The sequence below is a fragment of the Gossypium hirsutum genome, chromosome A12, assembly GCF_007990345.1.
Source record: "Gossypium hirsutum isolate 1008001.06 chromosome A12, Gossypium_hirsutum_v2.1, whole genome shotgun sequence".
Classification (NCBI taxonomy): domain Eukaryota; kingdom Viridiplantae; phylum Streptophyta; class Magnoliopsida; order Malvales; family Malvaceae; genus Gossypium; species Gossypium hirsutum.
In genome coordinates, this window is record NC_053435.1 from 95,902,433 (window position 1) to 95,919,414 (window position 16,982).

At 31.6% G+C, this 16,982-nt stretch overlaps 1 protein-coding gene and 1 pseudogene across 1 annotated transcript; one reads left to right on the forward strand and one right to left on the reverse strand.

Moving 5' to 3' along the window:
- The first annotated feature begins 9,516 nt into the window (after positions 1–9,516).
- LOC107946445 (hydroquinone glucosyltransferase-like) lies at positions 9,517–11,280 on the forward strand (annotated as a pseudogene).
- Positions 11,281–14,321: 3,041 nt separating this feature from the next.
- Positions 14,322–16,534, reverse strand: LOC121211011 (AP2/ERF and B3 domain-containing transcription factor RAV1). Its single transcript, XM_041083168.1, has one exon. It carries the CDS (start codon positions 15,651–15,653, stop codon positions 14,580–14,582), a length of 1,074 nt encoding a protein of 357 aa, XP_040939102.1. The 5' UTR covers positions 15,654–16,534; the 3' UTR covers positions 14,322–14,579.
- Between the last annotated feature and the right edge of the window lie 448 nt (positions 16,535–16,982).

A 16,982-nucleotide genomic window follows, 5' to 3' on the forward strand; every position in this document is an offset into this window, starting at 1 on the left:
ATTAAGGTCAACTTAAAAAACTTTATAGGCAAAATATCAATATATGAAAATGAACATTCATACAACATGACCAAAACAACCTAAGTACATGACAATCCAACTTAAACACATATATACATACAAAAGACGTTGCAAAAAGATTTCCGAGCTATGTTGTTGAAAATGGATGTGTAACACCCCTCACTTGTCCCCTTCACCGAAATCGAGTTATGAGATGCTACAGTAAATGACTAAACAAGTACATGTGAATTTAAATCAAGAATTCATTTAAACATTCACTAATTATCATATATTCACACAAAATCATGCTTTGAAATCAAAATCGGGTTTAAATCGAGCTTACGAAAGCTCTAAAACCAATATGGAATCAATCAAGGACCATTCCGAAACTTTTACAAAAAGAAAAGGCAATAGTGTAAAATAGAGTTCATACGACTGTGTACCCAGGCTGTATGACAAACTGACAATGTGTAATAAAGGAATCACACGATCGTGTCTCCAGCCTGTTTATCCCACTGTGACTGTATGGGTCAAAGTGCAAAAACTCAACAAAAGTCGCACGATCATGTGGCTGGGCTGTATAACTGAATGAGGCTATGTGGAAAATTAAGTGATCAAATTTACAATACTCAACACAGGTTTCGAAACCATTTTTTTGAAATGAAAGATCGACTTTGATTTTGAAAATGGAAACAAAAATTGGGAGTCACCACCAATCTTTTTTGTTTAGGTGTGATCGGATCACCTAGAAATTTGGTCATTTTAATAAAATATTTTGATTTACTAAAACAACGATTTGGTTTACAAAATTTGAGAAAACGGGTTCGGGAGTCGGTTACTTACGAGGAAGGATTAGCACCCTCGTAACGCCCAAAATTGGTACCTAATTGATTAATTAATGTCTTAATGTCAAAATTTTAAAACTCGAAAAGAATTTAGAATACGATCCCTTTTTTATGTTGATCTATAGGAAGAATTTGCTTGAGTAAATCGAAATGGATTCTAAAGACCTTATTGTCCCGAAGTAATAAAATGTCGTATTCAGTACGTTAGGACACAACATTTTAGACCCTCGAGAATAAGTTGGTCTTTTGATTTTCAAAATTCACGTGTTTTAATTTTAAAAGGTTATTCAGTCATTTGGATCAAACGAGAAAAATCGAAACCCAGTACGTTAGGGCACGATCACTCGAATTTCCAAATACAGAACATTTGCCTTACTTTGAAAATTTCTTTGCTTCTTAAAAAATTTTATCAAACGTAAGTTAAAACGACATGGGATTATTCGAAATGTGATTTAAAGATAACCGATTATATTTAAACATAGCATGGGAGAAAAATAATGCAATAATATGAAACAACTATACGCGTCGAATATATGATAAACAAATGAATGTTATGATAATACTAATATGCTATAATGGTCATAGTAATATTAACAAACAAATTACAATAATAAGAATACGTATGAATATGAATAGGTAAAGATGAAATAAATAAATAATAGTGAGGACTGTAATAATAAAGTAATGAATAAATAAATATAAGGGAAAAGGTTTAAAAATATTGGAAGTAAAGAACCAAATTAAAATAAATAATATTTAAAGCACAATTTGTAATAACATATATAATAATATGACAATAATAATAACAATAATAATAAATAAATAAATAATGATAATAAAAATAATAATAAAGAAAATACAGATAAAATTAATAATGATACTAACGAATATAAGTAATAGTAGTAAAAAAATAATAAATAATAATAGTAACAATAATGATAATAAATATTAGCAGTAAAAAATAATAATAGGAATAATAATAACAATAATAATAGTAATAATAAGAATATTAATATTAGTATTAATAATAAGGATAATAGTAGAAAATAAAAATAAAAATAATATAGTAATAATAATAAAAGCAAAAATAATAGTAATAATAATGGTAAAAATAAATAGTAATAATAATAATACAAATAATAAATAATCTAAAGTTTAAAATTATTTAGAAAGATATAATAAAATAAATGATGAAATGATAAAAATAAGAGTAATGATATATAAATAAAATAAGTGTGCTAAAAATATATATATTAAATTAGTTAATATAAAAATAATAATGTATAAGTAAATGTAAAAAAAAAAGAAAATATACAATAGTAATAATAATAAAAAGGTAATAATAATATATTAGATAGTAAATAATAATAATAATAATAACAGTAATAAAAAATGATAATAGTGATGTTAGTAATAATAATAACAATATATTAATCATAATATATATTAATAATGACAATAACAGAAAATAATAGAAATAAATATACTGTGTTAGTAGTAATAGCAATGAAACAATGATAATGATAAATGTAATAATAGAAAGTAATAATAAAAATAATTATTTTGAAAATAAAATAACAAATAATGAGAAAGGATTAAATCGAATTTAAAACGAAAGTTTGGGGCCAATCTGGAAGTAAAATAAGAAAAAAAAGGACCAATTTTAAACACGCGAATAATAATGGGGACTAGAGGAGAAAATATCTCCGCCCTCCAGCGTTTTATGCGGGACCAAAATGAAATGAAAACAAAATTACAGGGCAAAACTAAAAATAACGAAAGATTTAATTATAAAATTATAAAAAAGCGAAAGGGCTAAATGCATAAATATCCCCTTTGTGGAAAACACGCTGATCCTGAAAGGGGGTCGGGTCAGTGCGCGGGTCATGAGGAAAAACAACGTCGTTGTGGGCATTTAAGGCCAGTCCCAAAACGACGTCGTTTTGGTGGCCTATATAAATCAGATTTTTTTTTAAAAAAAAGCTCATTTTCATTTGTTTTAAAAAAAATCCTCTCCTCTCTTTTTTTCCTCTGCAGGGCTGAGGGTTCGGCGAGGTTTTTGACCGATAGCCACCGTGGCCCGCCGCCGTCGCCACCCGATGGCCAAAATTCCCAAAAAAGATATATTTTTTATTTTTTTATATTTATATGTTCGTATATATAAATTATTTTTTAAAAAAGAAAAAAAAAGAAAATATATAGGTATAAATATATGTTTCGAATGAGAGAAATAAAGGGAAAATGAATAGAAAAGAAAAGAAGAGAATGATAAAGATCTCTGAACCTTTTAGACTTTGAATCAAAACTCCTCTATATTCGACTTTTGCACTCGAATGTCTATCTCTATCGTCTGAATCTATTCTTGTTTTTTTTTATTCAAAAAGTCCCCTTGAAATACATTTAGATTCGGCCTTTATAGCCATTTTTACTATTTTCTTACTGTTTGATGCGTGTTTGTCCCTCATTTTGCAGGTGACAGAACGGGAACAGGTGGTAGCAGGTGGTGGCTGATGTTGGGGAGCGGCGGCAGTAGTCAGAAGGCTAGCATGGCAGTGGCGGCTGTAGGCAGTGCAAGTGGGGCTAGGGTTTGTTGTTTTCTAAAAATATAGTGGGCTAGGGTTAGGTTTTGGGTTTTGTTTGTAATTTGGGCTATTTGGGTTTTGGGTTTTGTTGGTATTGGGCATTGGATTTGTACCCGGGCCAAAATTGGGCCTTACAACAGGTGTGTGGCGAGCCCATGTGACAATCGAGAACAATGTGTACAAATTTTCCTTAAATTCTAGTGAGCACATGGTTGTGTCACCTGCACATGTGTGACACACGATCGTGTGTCAACCCGAGTGAAGCAAAAATGGCCATTTGATGCATGATGCAAACCAACCTTCCAAAATGTGTAACACCCCCTAACCCTAAACCGTCGCCGGAATAAAGTTACGAGGCATTACCGGATATATTAGACAACTTACGAATAATTCAAAATTAATATAACATTCATAGTAATACAAATAATTAAGTCTCTATATTGAATTCTTGAAGCCCAAAACACGTAATAAAAGTAGAACGGGACTTGTTCGAGTATCCCGGAAAATTTTTCGTAAATTGTTGTTGTTGTTGTTGTTGTTGTTTTTAATAAAAATTTCGACAGTATTTCTACTTATTTTTACTTAAAACTCCCTACAAATTCAAACCAAAAGTAACCAACCAATACCAATATTTCAACCAAAGAATTTTACATCTTAAACACTATTAGATTACGCTTAATCCATTAATTTATTACTTAAAATTTAAAGTATTAACATACAAGGAACTATTTTATATCTTTCATCTCATTTCAAAATTTAATACTAAATTTACTAATTTATAACTTTAAACTTACTTATCATCCAAAGTTGCATAACTATCTAATTACAACAAGATCATTTAACCGATATATATATAACTCATGTACAACCACCTAATACATGCCACTTAAACAAAAAAGAAGAAATACGTCACCAAAACTTTATTGTCGGAGTCGGGTTTGTTTTGGATGCTGGACCGGATCCGAAACTCTAATGACCTGCGCACGGAAACAACCGTACGCTGAGTATTTCATACTCAGTGGTATTACTATAAATCAAAACTATTTAACATTAATAAATTACAAGCATCAACCATAAACTTTATAATCATTTAAACTAATTATATATAATTATATTACCTCATGACTCTTAAATTCATATTTTATTTTTTCACAACTAACTCAATTCATAATTTAACTCATACATTCTTTCTCATACTTTTCAATAGTGCCAAAACAATTAATCTTATTGTCAAAATTTCATTTCAATTATTTACCCTATTAACAAGGCTCAGACTCTGACAAATACGCGGATTCCATCCAAACACACCAGAATATCCAACACAAACACATCTAGAATATTATAAATCCTCCATAACACACTAGTATAATATATCCTCCCAAACACACCAATAAGGCATTAAATGCCTCTTCGGATAAACCGAAGCATATAATAACAGAAACATCTTCTCGGCCGAACTACAAATCTCCTCATCACAACACAAATCCAATGGCATGCCATTTGTATCAAATCTAGTCCGACAAGTTAATAGGGTATTATTTTACTTTTCCAATTACAATTTCATTTCCACAAAAATTTTCAATACTCGATCAATTCAAACATCTATTATCTTAATTCATATACAAATAAATTTTCACACATACTCATATTTAATTTATAATATAATACTTACCTTATCTTAATTATTCCATAACTATAAATTCAATATACATTTAATAAATAGTTTGAGTTATAGTAATACAAACCCGGAATACGAGTTTACTCCTCAACGATCTTTTCTTTTCCTTTGGATGCCGATGCCTCGTTTTTCCTTGTTAGCAATTAAACTTCAAGCTTCAAATCTTTAGTTTTCCTTTTTTTTTTTCCTTATTTTTCTTTCCTATTCTTTCTTCCCCTGTTCGAACGGCCTCTGTTGTAATGTCCCCCTACCCGAGACCGTTGCCGGAGTCAAGCAGGAGACATTACAAAACTTATCTTAGCACTTAAACAGTTTTCGTAGTAAACTATCCATCTGCATCACGGTAGCTAAAAAAATCATATCTCGAGTTACGAAACTCGAAATCCAATTCCGTAAATTTTCCCTAAAACTAGACTCATATATCTACTTACTAATTTTTTTTCTAGAATTTTTGGTGAGGCCAATTAGTACAGTTTATTAGAAAAATTCTCCCCTGTTTCAGGGTTCGACTACTCTGACCCTTGTGCACTACGAATCAAATTTCTTCCTGTACAGAAATCCAATGACTATGCCATTTGTTTCAATTAAAAATAGACTCAATAAGGAATCCATACATATAAAGTGTGAGTCCTAATTCTTAATAAAAAATTTATGGTGAATTTCTAAAGTCAAAATAGGGAATCCAGAAATTACTCTAATCCTGTTTCACTAAAACGTAAATATCTCATAAAATACAACTCTTTTACCGATTTTGTTTCTTCCATATAAAAATAGATTCATTAAGCTTCAATTACATATTTTATTTATCATCTAATTCACTTTCTACTATTTTTGGTATATTTAGGCTATTGTTACTGTCTAAATCTGTTTTAGTATAAAATGTTGATAACTAAGTTTATAACATCTTCATTTCTTCTCTTTACAATATTTACCAACACTTCCTCTTATTACTCTTCACTAACATATCAAAACATACCATACTTAAGGTTTTAGTAACATTTACAAAACATACCAAAATATCACTTAACAACTTAGATACTTTCAAAATGACCAAAAAGACATCCTAGGTACAATGCCATTTTCCAAAAAGATAGAAACTGCACCAATTTGAGTTCGGGGATCGGCTTGTATGCTGAGTCCTTATACTTTCGTACCTAGCCTGCGCACGGAAACAAACCGTACGCTGAGAATACTCTCAGTGGTATTTCTATAAACAATAGCTTAATCAACTTTAAAACATGGTAATTCAAACACATTATTGCTATTATTCAATATCAATCAGTACTTTAATAATCTTTACTTTATTTACCCTTATTAACATAACTCGGACACTAACGGATACACGGATCCAACCCACACTCCGGGATAAGCACATAGTGCTTCATCGGAACAAATCCGGAACTTTAACATTATAGTACACAAAGTACTTCATCGGAACAAATCCGGAACTTTAACAGTAGTCGACACATAGTGTCTCATCGACTCAATGTCGGAATATCCCAATACTTCCAATTCCTATGACATGTCAACTATATCCGACTAGCCCGACACTGTTAATAGGGTATTCAAAATCACATTCATTTCAATATGGTAAAAATACTTACCTCATTCACATATTCATACAATATAAATATCAAATATAGCAATAACGATTAAGCTCGGTTTATAGAAATACAAACCACTATTTATCGAATTTAATCGATATCTTCGTTCACTTTCTCTTTTCCCTTCTTTGATGACGTATCCGGTGCTACGTTTGCTACTAACAATCATACAATTAAAAATCATCAATATACTAATTTATAAAACACATTTTCACTTTCTATCAAACTTTTTACAAAGATTCCAATTTCGTCCTTTTTCCATTACTAATCTTTTTTCTTTAACTTAAGCTTCATATTCTCTTTTAATCAACTCATTAACAATTTCTAACTCATAAAATTCATTATAAAACATAAATTTTGAGCTCTATTCAACTTAATCCCTATTTAAACCTAACTTAGAATTCTTTTAATAAATCACTCAATTTTCACTTCTAACTTCAATTTCTATCAATTTAACCCATAAAACCTCAATTTATTCAACTAAATCAATATCTAAAAATTTTCTATTTTTCTTCATTTTAACCTCATACATGTAGAACTTTGAATTAGGCATCCATAAACATAAAAATTATAAGAAAATAAGCTAAAACATCTTACCAATCAAGCTTTAGGGCCTTAATCCTCAAATTTCCCTTTTCTATTTCTTTCTTTCTTTCTTTCTCACATTTGCTCTCTGTAACTCTTTCTATCTTTCTTTCTTTCTTTCTTTTTTTTTAACTTACTCATAAATCTATATTCAATATAATAATAATAATATAATATTATTCTAATAAAATAACTTAATCTATAAGAAAAACTACTTTAACACATTTAATATCTTTACCAACTATTACACATGTTATATCATACATTCACACACATGACACTTAGGATCTAATTGCTAGATTAGTCCATTTACTAATCTTTAATCTATAACTAAACTTTTATACCGTATGCAATTTAGTCCTTTAAACTAAATTCAAGCTACTTCACTTAATTAAACACTAAATAACCATTCAACTATAATTCATAAATATTTCTAATAAATATTCATGAATTAATTTCACGGAAACAGTACTCAAGACTCAATTTTCGATACCGTAACTTTCGGTTCATTACATCTGTTCTTTCTCTTCTTTTTTTTCCTCTCTTTATTTCATATCTATTTACTTTATTTTAATTTGTTTTCTATTTAATTAATTAATAAATATAAAATATCTATTTAATAGCAAATGTATATATTACAATTGTATCCCATATCCACCCTACATTTGTCTTGATCTAATCTATTTCATAACATAATATAATTAATAATTTTAATAATAATAAACATCTAATAAATATCTTTTACTAATTAATAATACATATAAAATATCTTTTCGCTAATTGTATATAAATAATACAAATGTAATTATTTAAATTAATACACTTGTCTTTTCTTAATTTATTTCATAATATAATAATAATTAATATAATTTATAGCTTAATAATAATAATAATAATAACCATTTCATACCATAAGCTAGATCATATGCATATCATCTTCTAAGCTTTGCCATTCACATTTGCATTATATATACCAAAACTTTACAAACAATCATTCGTTACATAAGGCCAAAGCTCATCATTTTTCATTCATCCCCAAATTGTAGAGCACTACTCTGATCAACATACTCCAACCATTAAGAATAATCTATCCAAGCATATGAAATTTTGATTGTGTTGGTAAAAGTTGAGGTTTTGGGATATTAAGTTAGTATAACTTTGTGAAAAATATGTGTAGTAAAATTTTTAGAAAATATTTCTTCAACCTCACCATACCTTCAATGGAATACCTTTAGTGGAGGAAAATCACTTCCCTAGGGTACAAATTTCTCAATGTGACGTGCAATAGCCTCCATTGAAAGGGAGTAATCTCATTTTTCCTCATCAACTTTCTTTTTAAATTTTAATTATTAATTTTATTATATTATTTTTAATATAAATATAATTTTAAATAATATAATTTGTGTAAACAATAAATATAATTTGAATATATTTTATTAATCAATAAAAAATATATTTTTTGAAGTTATTCTTTTAATAAATTTTTAATGCAAGTGTAATTTATAATTATGATCTAACATAAATATTTTTTAATATAAATATAGTTTTAGACAAAAAATTTAATTTTTATTGTAATTATATATATTAATTTAATGATTATTTTTCACTTTCATCTCGCCATCATTGCTGTACTTTAATTCAAACATATTTTACTCTTAATTTTAATTTCATAGCTAAAGTAATTAATCTTATCATCATTGCTGTTTACATGTGAAAAAAAGAACATAACTTTTTGTTGCATTGTTTATATTTGTTAATATATGGTAGTATAACATTCTTATTCTTGGATGAAATATGGTATTGCCATATTGAGAATAAATCTACAAGCAAATATTGTAACTTTTTAAAATAAACACATAATTAATTTGATGTTATAGTTCACTTATGTGTAGTTAATGTATAAAATAAGTTCATATAAAAGATTCTATTCAATTCACAATATGAGTGTAGGGGTGAATCTAATTCTTAAAATTGACATATTGCTATTATTTGATAATGTTCCTTTATGATATTTTCTTTATTAGCCAAAGATAAATCAATTGTCAACAATTGGCACCCTCTTGGAATTGATATAATGGTCACAACATGGTAGATATCTAAAAAGTGAATCAATGGTAGAAATTACAAAATTTACTTTTATAATTAAAAAAATATGTTTTAGAAATAATCACATTATTTGCCCTATATATATGTGTGTGTGTGTGTGTGTCAATGCCATTTGCTAGTTAGTTAGCTAGCAACTAACATATTGGGGCTACAACCTCCATTCAATCAATTGCTAGCTATATTTTTGTCGTTATAATGAACCGTAAGCCTCATGTTGCAGTGTTGCCAAATCTTGGGCTTGGGCATCTCATCCCTCAGTTGGAGTTTGCTAAGCGCTTGGTGGTTCACCATGGTATCTAGGTCAGCTTACTCCTTATTACCACCAATGAACCCTCGCCTGCACAGGACCAACTCCTTTCCTCTTCTCACCTCCCTCTTGATCTCCACATCGTCCCACTTCCTCCCGTCGAGGTCGATAAAAATATCATCAATGACGGTGATGTTCTAGTTCTAACCCGACTCTGTGTTATTACAGACCACAGTCTTCGATCTCTCAAGTCAGTCCTCATTGCCTTAGGCAAACCAAATGCTCTAGTTACTAACATATTCGCTACACAAGCCTTTGATGTTTGTAAAGGATTGTTGATTCCTACTTACGTGTATGTTACTACCTCTGTTGCTTTCTTTGCCTTCATGTTATATTTGCCAAAGCTTGATAGTGATGTTAATTGTGAATTCATTGATCTTCCTGAACCGATTCAGGTCCCGGGTTGTAGTCCTATACGAACCCAGGACCTGTTAGACCAGGCTCGGAACAGGAAAATTGATGAGTACAAATGGTTGTTGCATCATTTTAGTAGGTTGCCATTAGCCTCTGGTATATTTGTCAATTCCTGGAAGGATCTTGAACCTGTGTCAATCAAAAGTATAAAAGAGAACCCCTTCTTCAAGCAGATACCAACGCCTCCTATTCATCCCATTGGACCCATTATCAAGCAAGAAGAAACACTAAGCGTAATTGATGTAGAATGTCTAAAGTGGTTGGATAAGCAGCCACCTGATTCTGTTATCTTCGTGACATTTGGCAGTGGTGGGACTTTGTCATTCGAGCAACAAACTGAGTTGGCATGGGGTTTAGAACTTAGCCAACAAAGATTCATATGGGTGGTGAGGAAGCCAACGGATTCCACTAGTGCAGGTACATTTTTCAATGCTAGAGAAACGAATGAGAATGACCCCAAAGTTTATTTGCCTGAAGGGTTCTTGGATAGGACTCAAGGTATGGGATTTGTGGTGTTATCATGGGCTCCACAAGTTACCAGACTTGGCCACCATTCTACAGGTGGATTCTTATCTCATTGCGGCTGGAACTCAGTATTGGAAAGCATTGTTCATGGTGTGCCATTAGTCACATGGCCTTTTTACGCCGAGCAAAAAATGAATTCAACAATGCTAGTAGAGGATATTGGAATGGCTATCAAGCCAAAAATGGAGGCAGGGCAGCAGACCATTGTTGGACGAAAAGAGATAGAGAAAGTGGTGAGGATGGTGATGGAGGGTGAAGAAGGGAAGGTTATTAGGAGTAGGGTTAAGGAACTGAAAGAAAGTGCTACCAAAGCACTGGATTCTAGTGGATCCTCTTATGAGTCACTTTCTTGTGTTGCCGACTATTGGAAGACTAACCATAACTAGTCAACGAAACCATTAGACACAAAGAAAAAGGAACATCTTCTTGCAATCAACATAAAATGTTCCTTATTCCATGTTGTTTGATATATATATGGTTGATGGCCCAAAGGGACATATTTTACCACCTAGCATAATAAATAAATGTCCACGTCGGTTGGTTTTATTATTTGGATATTCCTAACCATAATTTGCGCGCCATTGTAGTATGAATTTTGATTTTATGTAATGCTATAACTATAATTTGAATTTAATCTAATTTTTATAAATTATTAACACAATTATTGATGTAACATCATTTTATATTTATATATTTTATGCACAAATGATTATATTTAACCCATATAAATTGATGTATTTATTTCTTTAAATATGCATGGTTGAGTCAAAATTAAAAGTCCATGTATATTTTTGAACCACGACCAAAATTTCATGTGTATAATTGCATCAAATAAAAATTCATGTATCAAATTACACATTAAATTAAATTCCATGTTTAATTTTTAAAATTCATCTCCGGCAAAAGACCATTAATGACTAATAAAGTGAAAATTTAGGCTAATTTATGGTATTAGTTTTTATACTTTGATAAAATTATAAATTTAGTCCTTATACTTGAATTTGATCAATTTTAATTCATTTACTTTTCAATATTTAAAATTTTAGTCCTAATCCAAACAATAGCAGTTAGATCCATTTAGTTAAATTTAATTGCTAGTCCTATACTAAGCTTATACGTATAAATTTGGTTAATATTCTTCAATTGAATCATTTTAGAACCCTATACTTTTTCAAAATTTGAAATTTCAGTCTTGAAGCAAATGACCATCATTAATCCATTAACTAGATTTTTAGTGAGTAATATGTGAAAATAACAAATTGACGTGACATTACACATATAATAATATGTTTAATAATTATCATTTAATGAGGACTAGAATTTTAAAATTAAAAGTACAATGATTAAATTTACAACTTTCACAAACTATATAAAATAATAGGAGACTTGATTAATTAAACTGAAAATATATGAAGCAACTTAGAAAAGTAAAGAAGAAGACCTCCTACATCCCCATATATTTAAAGCTAAGGAAGTCGATTCTGTTGAACCTTCCTTCTCTGTTAATATTACGACATAATTAAATACTAATTTAGGCAAAAGAATATTAAAACACACAAAAAATAGACTAATTGAAAATGAAAATAGTAATTTAATTGTATTAAAAACAAATTCCATGTCAATTTAATTAACTACTCATTCAAAATTTAATTTTTTATTTTTTATTTTGACTTGTTAGAAAATAAAAGTAATAACTTATTTTTTTTAAAAACCCCTCCCTTGTCTTTTCTCTTGCATGTTTTTATAAAAAAAATATTATTATTATTATTATTATTTCACGAGTGTTTTGTACAAGTATTGTTAATAATTTAATAATACAGAGCCTATGAAAATGAAACTCGGGATATTTGAATTGAATTTAACAAAATAGAAAATAGTCATCAGTGGGCTACTGGGTTGCTTCTGTACATTTGATTGCGTGCTTGATATCCAAATGAGTCCTCTCACTCCCAATTGGGCTTATGCTTTTCTCCATAGCATTTATACTTGCGCTCTCATAACATATATAATAATAACAAATTAGATCGACACATGAATAGTTCTCCAAGAATTGACAGATTAAATTTCATTACATTCTGAGGGATAATAATAAAGTTAATGATCAACTAACTAAGATGAGTGGCAACAGAGTTAATTGCTTGATTATAGTTGAGGATCCACCGTTTTCTGCGCGAAATCTATTGGAGGAGGATATCTATTAATCAAGATAGTAGAAAATGTTAAGTTCACTTGTTTAGGTATGTTCTAAGCTATTCTTATACTAAATAATAATAATAATAATAATAAATAGGGTGAGAAATAATACTAGTAATAAAAAAAGTTAGAAATAATTGAGGGTGATGAATTTGAAAAAAAAAAGAAAAGCCAAGAATCAAATGCGGCAATTTCTTTTGGAACTCGGAGGAACATTCATAAAAAATTCTTATCATAAATAGATTTTTCTCTCTTTCAAAAATAAAACTCATGGAATCAAATCTTTGTATACTTTTACATTATTATAATATAGGCTTCCACCTCAAGAAAATTAAGGGGGAAATGTCAATGATCTCATTTGGATTTCCGAGTGATTAATGATTTAAGTAATGTATTATGAACTTCATTTCAAGTGCCAGCTTTTACTACAATTATGTCGACCTGAATCGCATTGGGTTTTGACAATGTTATTTATTTATTTATTTATTCCCAGTACAAAAACAATTTCAAATGGATTTAATTATGCCCCATTGCCATCTTAATATATATATATATGGCATGTTTGCATTATTCTACTGAAGCTCAACCAAAGATCACATTCATTACCAAACCCCTTGAATAATAATAATGACCTCAATCTTGATGTATTATTGTAAAGTCCCCCCCCCCCTTGCATGTTTTGAAGTGATTAGTCAAGATTCTTGACCTGCGCTCTGCATCAGTGCAGAACCATGTGCACATTACCACATTCTTGGACATTCATAGCCCCTCACCTCTCTTTCCTGATGGAAGAGATTACATCATCTCCACAACCAGCCTAGCTAGCTGGCTCCATGTTTTTTGTCTCATTTAATTGAACTTTATATTTATATAGTTTCCAATTTCCAACTTGTTTGCCCTTGCCAAAAAAACCAAACCCATTTTCTTAAACTATGAATTGTCCGTAAACAAACCTTACTAAATTAATGTTTAAATCAACACAATTTATTGGGCAAAAAGAAAAGAAGATTTCAAATCATCTCTGCCTCCTTATCCTCTTACAACAACTTACTGGTTCGATACCTAATTGCTGGTTTGCATCATGTCAATAATGAATCTTCGAAGATTAAGACTTCTAATCTTATATATATATATATTCTTTAGTGTTGTAGTTCCAATTTAAGATCCAAAACCAAACTCATCAGTTAAGATCATCTTTCATGGACATGTGTTTTTTAAGGTAGATAGGCACAAAAGTGTACCAACATGTTATGTTATAAAAGGGACAAACTACGTCTTTTATTTAATGGACAAATCACGAAATAGTAACCAATTAGGCTGTTTCTTTGCATACCTAATTACTTACTATTTCTCCTTATCCCAATCTATGATGAAATGAAGCCTAATTTGTCAAGAAAATCAACATTGAGATATTTTGGGGAAAGCAACAACACCACATAAAGGCTATTAAGGTCTAAAGAGCTAAACATGAATCAATAAATATAAAAACAGAAGAAATTGACAGTTATTTCATATTTTTTTCTTGGACGAAATGTATTACACCTAATTTCAGCTTTCTTCAGCCTTTTTGTCTTGTAATATACAATTCAACTTTTACAACTTGCTACTACAGCCCCTCCATGTCCCCCCCTCCCCTTTTCTTTTTCTTCCTACACCGTCTTTTAACATTCACAAAGCTCCAAAAACAACAAAAGAAGGGGAAAAAAAAAAGAAAAAAAAAGGGAAATTAATTAGGTGATGTTACAAAGCATCAATTACCCTTTGTTTCTTGCTGCACTCTAATTCTAAAAGCTCCATTTCTCTAGTCCTTTTCCCATTACATCCTCCAGCTAGACCAACATTTTCACTGCCAGGCATTTTAAATATGTTGACCCCAAATAGCCTGACCATTTGAACCGGGTTCTCCAAACCAGAACCCAACCCGGTTCTTGCCTTCCAGTCAATGTACAGCTGCTTCTCCGTCCCTGTTGATCTCTGGAAGCTAACAATGTCACCGGCTTTCAGGTTCTTCTCCTTAACAAAGCGGCTCCACCCTTTTGTTAGGACATAACTCTGGCTACTGTTCCAATAGGAATACCTAAACCTCCAAACTTTGCCGGTCACATCTTCGAAGTTCAAAAGAACTCCTTTGGAAGAAGCACTCCCGCTTTGCAAAGGAAAGTACTTCTCCGCATGTTGCTTAGGTATCACAAGCCGGTTCAACTTCCCTACATCGCTTGGGGTCACAGCTTTCTCGAAGAGTTGTTCACGTGCTTTGAGCTCAAAGCCTAAGGTGCCAAAACCATCCTCCTTTCTGACAATACGTTTCCCATTCCCATCGAAACCATAGCTTCTCCGACTCTGCTCAAGCTCATCATTGTAGGTATGCTTACGCAACATGTCCACGATTTCAGCCTTGGAATGCGAATTGAGGAAGGCAATTTGGATGTCATCATCCTCCATTTCGTGGAGGTGTTTGAAGTTAGTGACAGCGTCACGACCCCTAAACCTTTGAGCTGCTATGTCATAGGCTTTGGCCGCCTCATCTTCTTCATTGAAAGTGCCAAGCCAAACACGTTGGTGCTTCTCGTATATCTGAGCACCCCATCGACCGTTGGGTTGAGGAACGACACCTTTGTACTTGGAAGAAGGGAGCTTTCTTGATTCGGCTTCGACCCCAGATTCAGAATCCACAATCACGCTGGTTCCACTCCCAACGCGGTAGAGGGAGTCAGGAGATTTGGTGAGCTGAGGCAAAGGTGAAATATTTGATGGGGCAATGGATACGGATATGGAATCACTAGTTGTGCTTTCATCTATGCTGCTTCCATCCATTTTTTTTTCTTTTGCTTTTGAGTTGTATGCAGAGGATGTTGTTGTTGTTGTTGTTGTAGTAGTAGTAGAACAAGGGCTGTTAATTTGTTGTTTGTGTTGTTTTGACCAAAAAAAGGTACAACAAAGAGAGGTGTGAGTTGGGTTTGTTTGAAGGTTTGTGGTGTGATGTGTTGTGTATATATAGGGGATAGATAAGTGTTGTGAGATAAATTATATTAAATCAGTCGTATTGGTTAATTTGACAAAAAAAAACAGAGAAGAAATAAAAGAGATAATAAATCCATAGGGTTTTTATGGTAAAGAGAGAGTAAATATATAAGGAGATGTGGGGGGTCAACCCGAGGAGGGGAGGAAGGGATGTGGTAAGGAAGTAGGAAGATTCATTTCATGGGGGGTGGGGACAGAGACGGGAGAAAAATTAAAAATAGATATTTATGGGAGAAAATAGTTGGAATTGGAGTGGGAGGGAAAGGGAAGGAGAGAAAGAGGGAAGATAACAGTATGCGGATGTTGTGGGCTGTGTATGGTGAGGTGGGACCCCACTGAGCAAGTTGATGGGGTTCACATGACTGTGGACCGTGTATTAGTTAAGTTCATCCCCCCTGAGCTTTGGTGCTGACCAGTGACCACCCCGGGATCAGCATGGCATAATGCCCTCTTTTTTCTCCATCTGTTTATATTACACTACATTATTATTATGGAAATTGATTATAATCTTATCTGCTGCTGCGGGTTTCATAAAACTTGCGTTGTTGTATTATTTGGGGTTGGCTTTTTATTACAACCAATAAGAATGAAGATAAACATCTGAGTTCTTGAGTTCCACTAGGATGGGTAGTGGGCCCATCTGGATTTGGAAGCAAGGGTTTGGATGGATAGACATTGAAGACAAAGGCAGGCGGGCAGCAGGCTCATCCAACAAGAAAATTCTCATAAAGTATTACCTGGCTTTATACTGGTTCGACCCAAGCTTTGGTTTGTCTTTATTGGCTAGGTTCTTCACCTTGCTATCTTCCAAACAACCCATCCCACCCCTCCCTTCACTTCCTAGTTCCCTCATTATTATAATTATCATTATTATCCAACCAATCCCAAGTGGGTTTCCCTTGTCTCTTTTACCCTTTCCTTGTTCATGCACTACAATAATGCAATACCAAAACAACCTCTTATATACCATCAACTATTCCCATTTCATATTCCTATCCTCAATGTTTAAATCTAACCAGTTTTCAAATCTTACTAATTTCAAAATCAAAATGGACACAACCGTTGATTATTACTACTTAAATATAGTAAGGGTTTGTTTATTGTTGAGTTTAAAAGGTATTT

Excerpts from the sequence above, each read along its gene's own strand:
- LOC121211011 (XM_041083168.1), bottom strand. The coding sequence starts at position 15,653 with ATGGATGGAAGCAGCATAGATGAAAGCACAACTAGTGATTCCATATCC.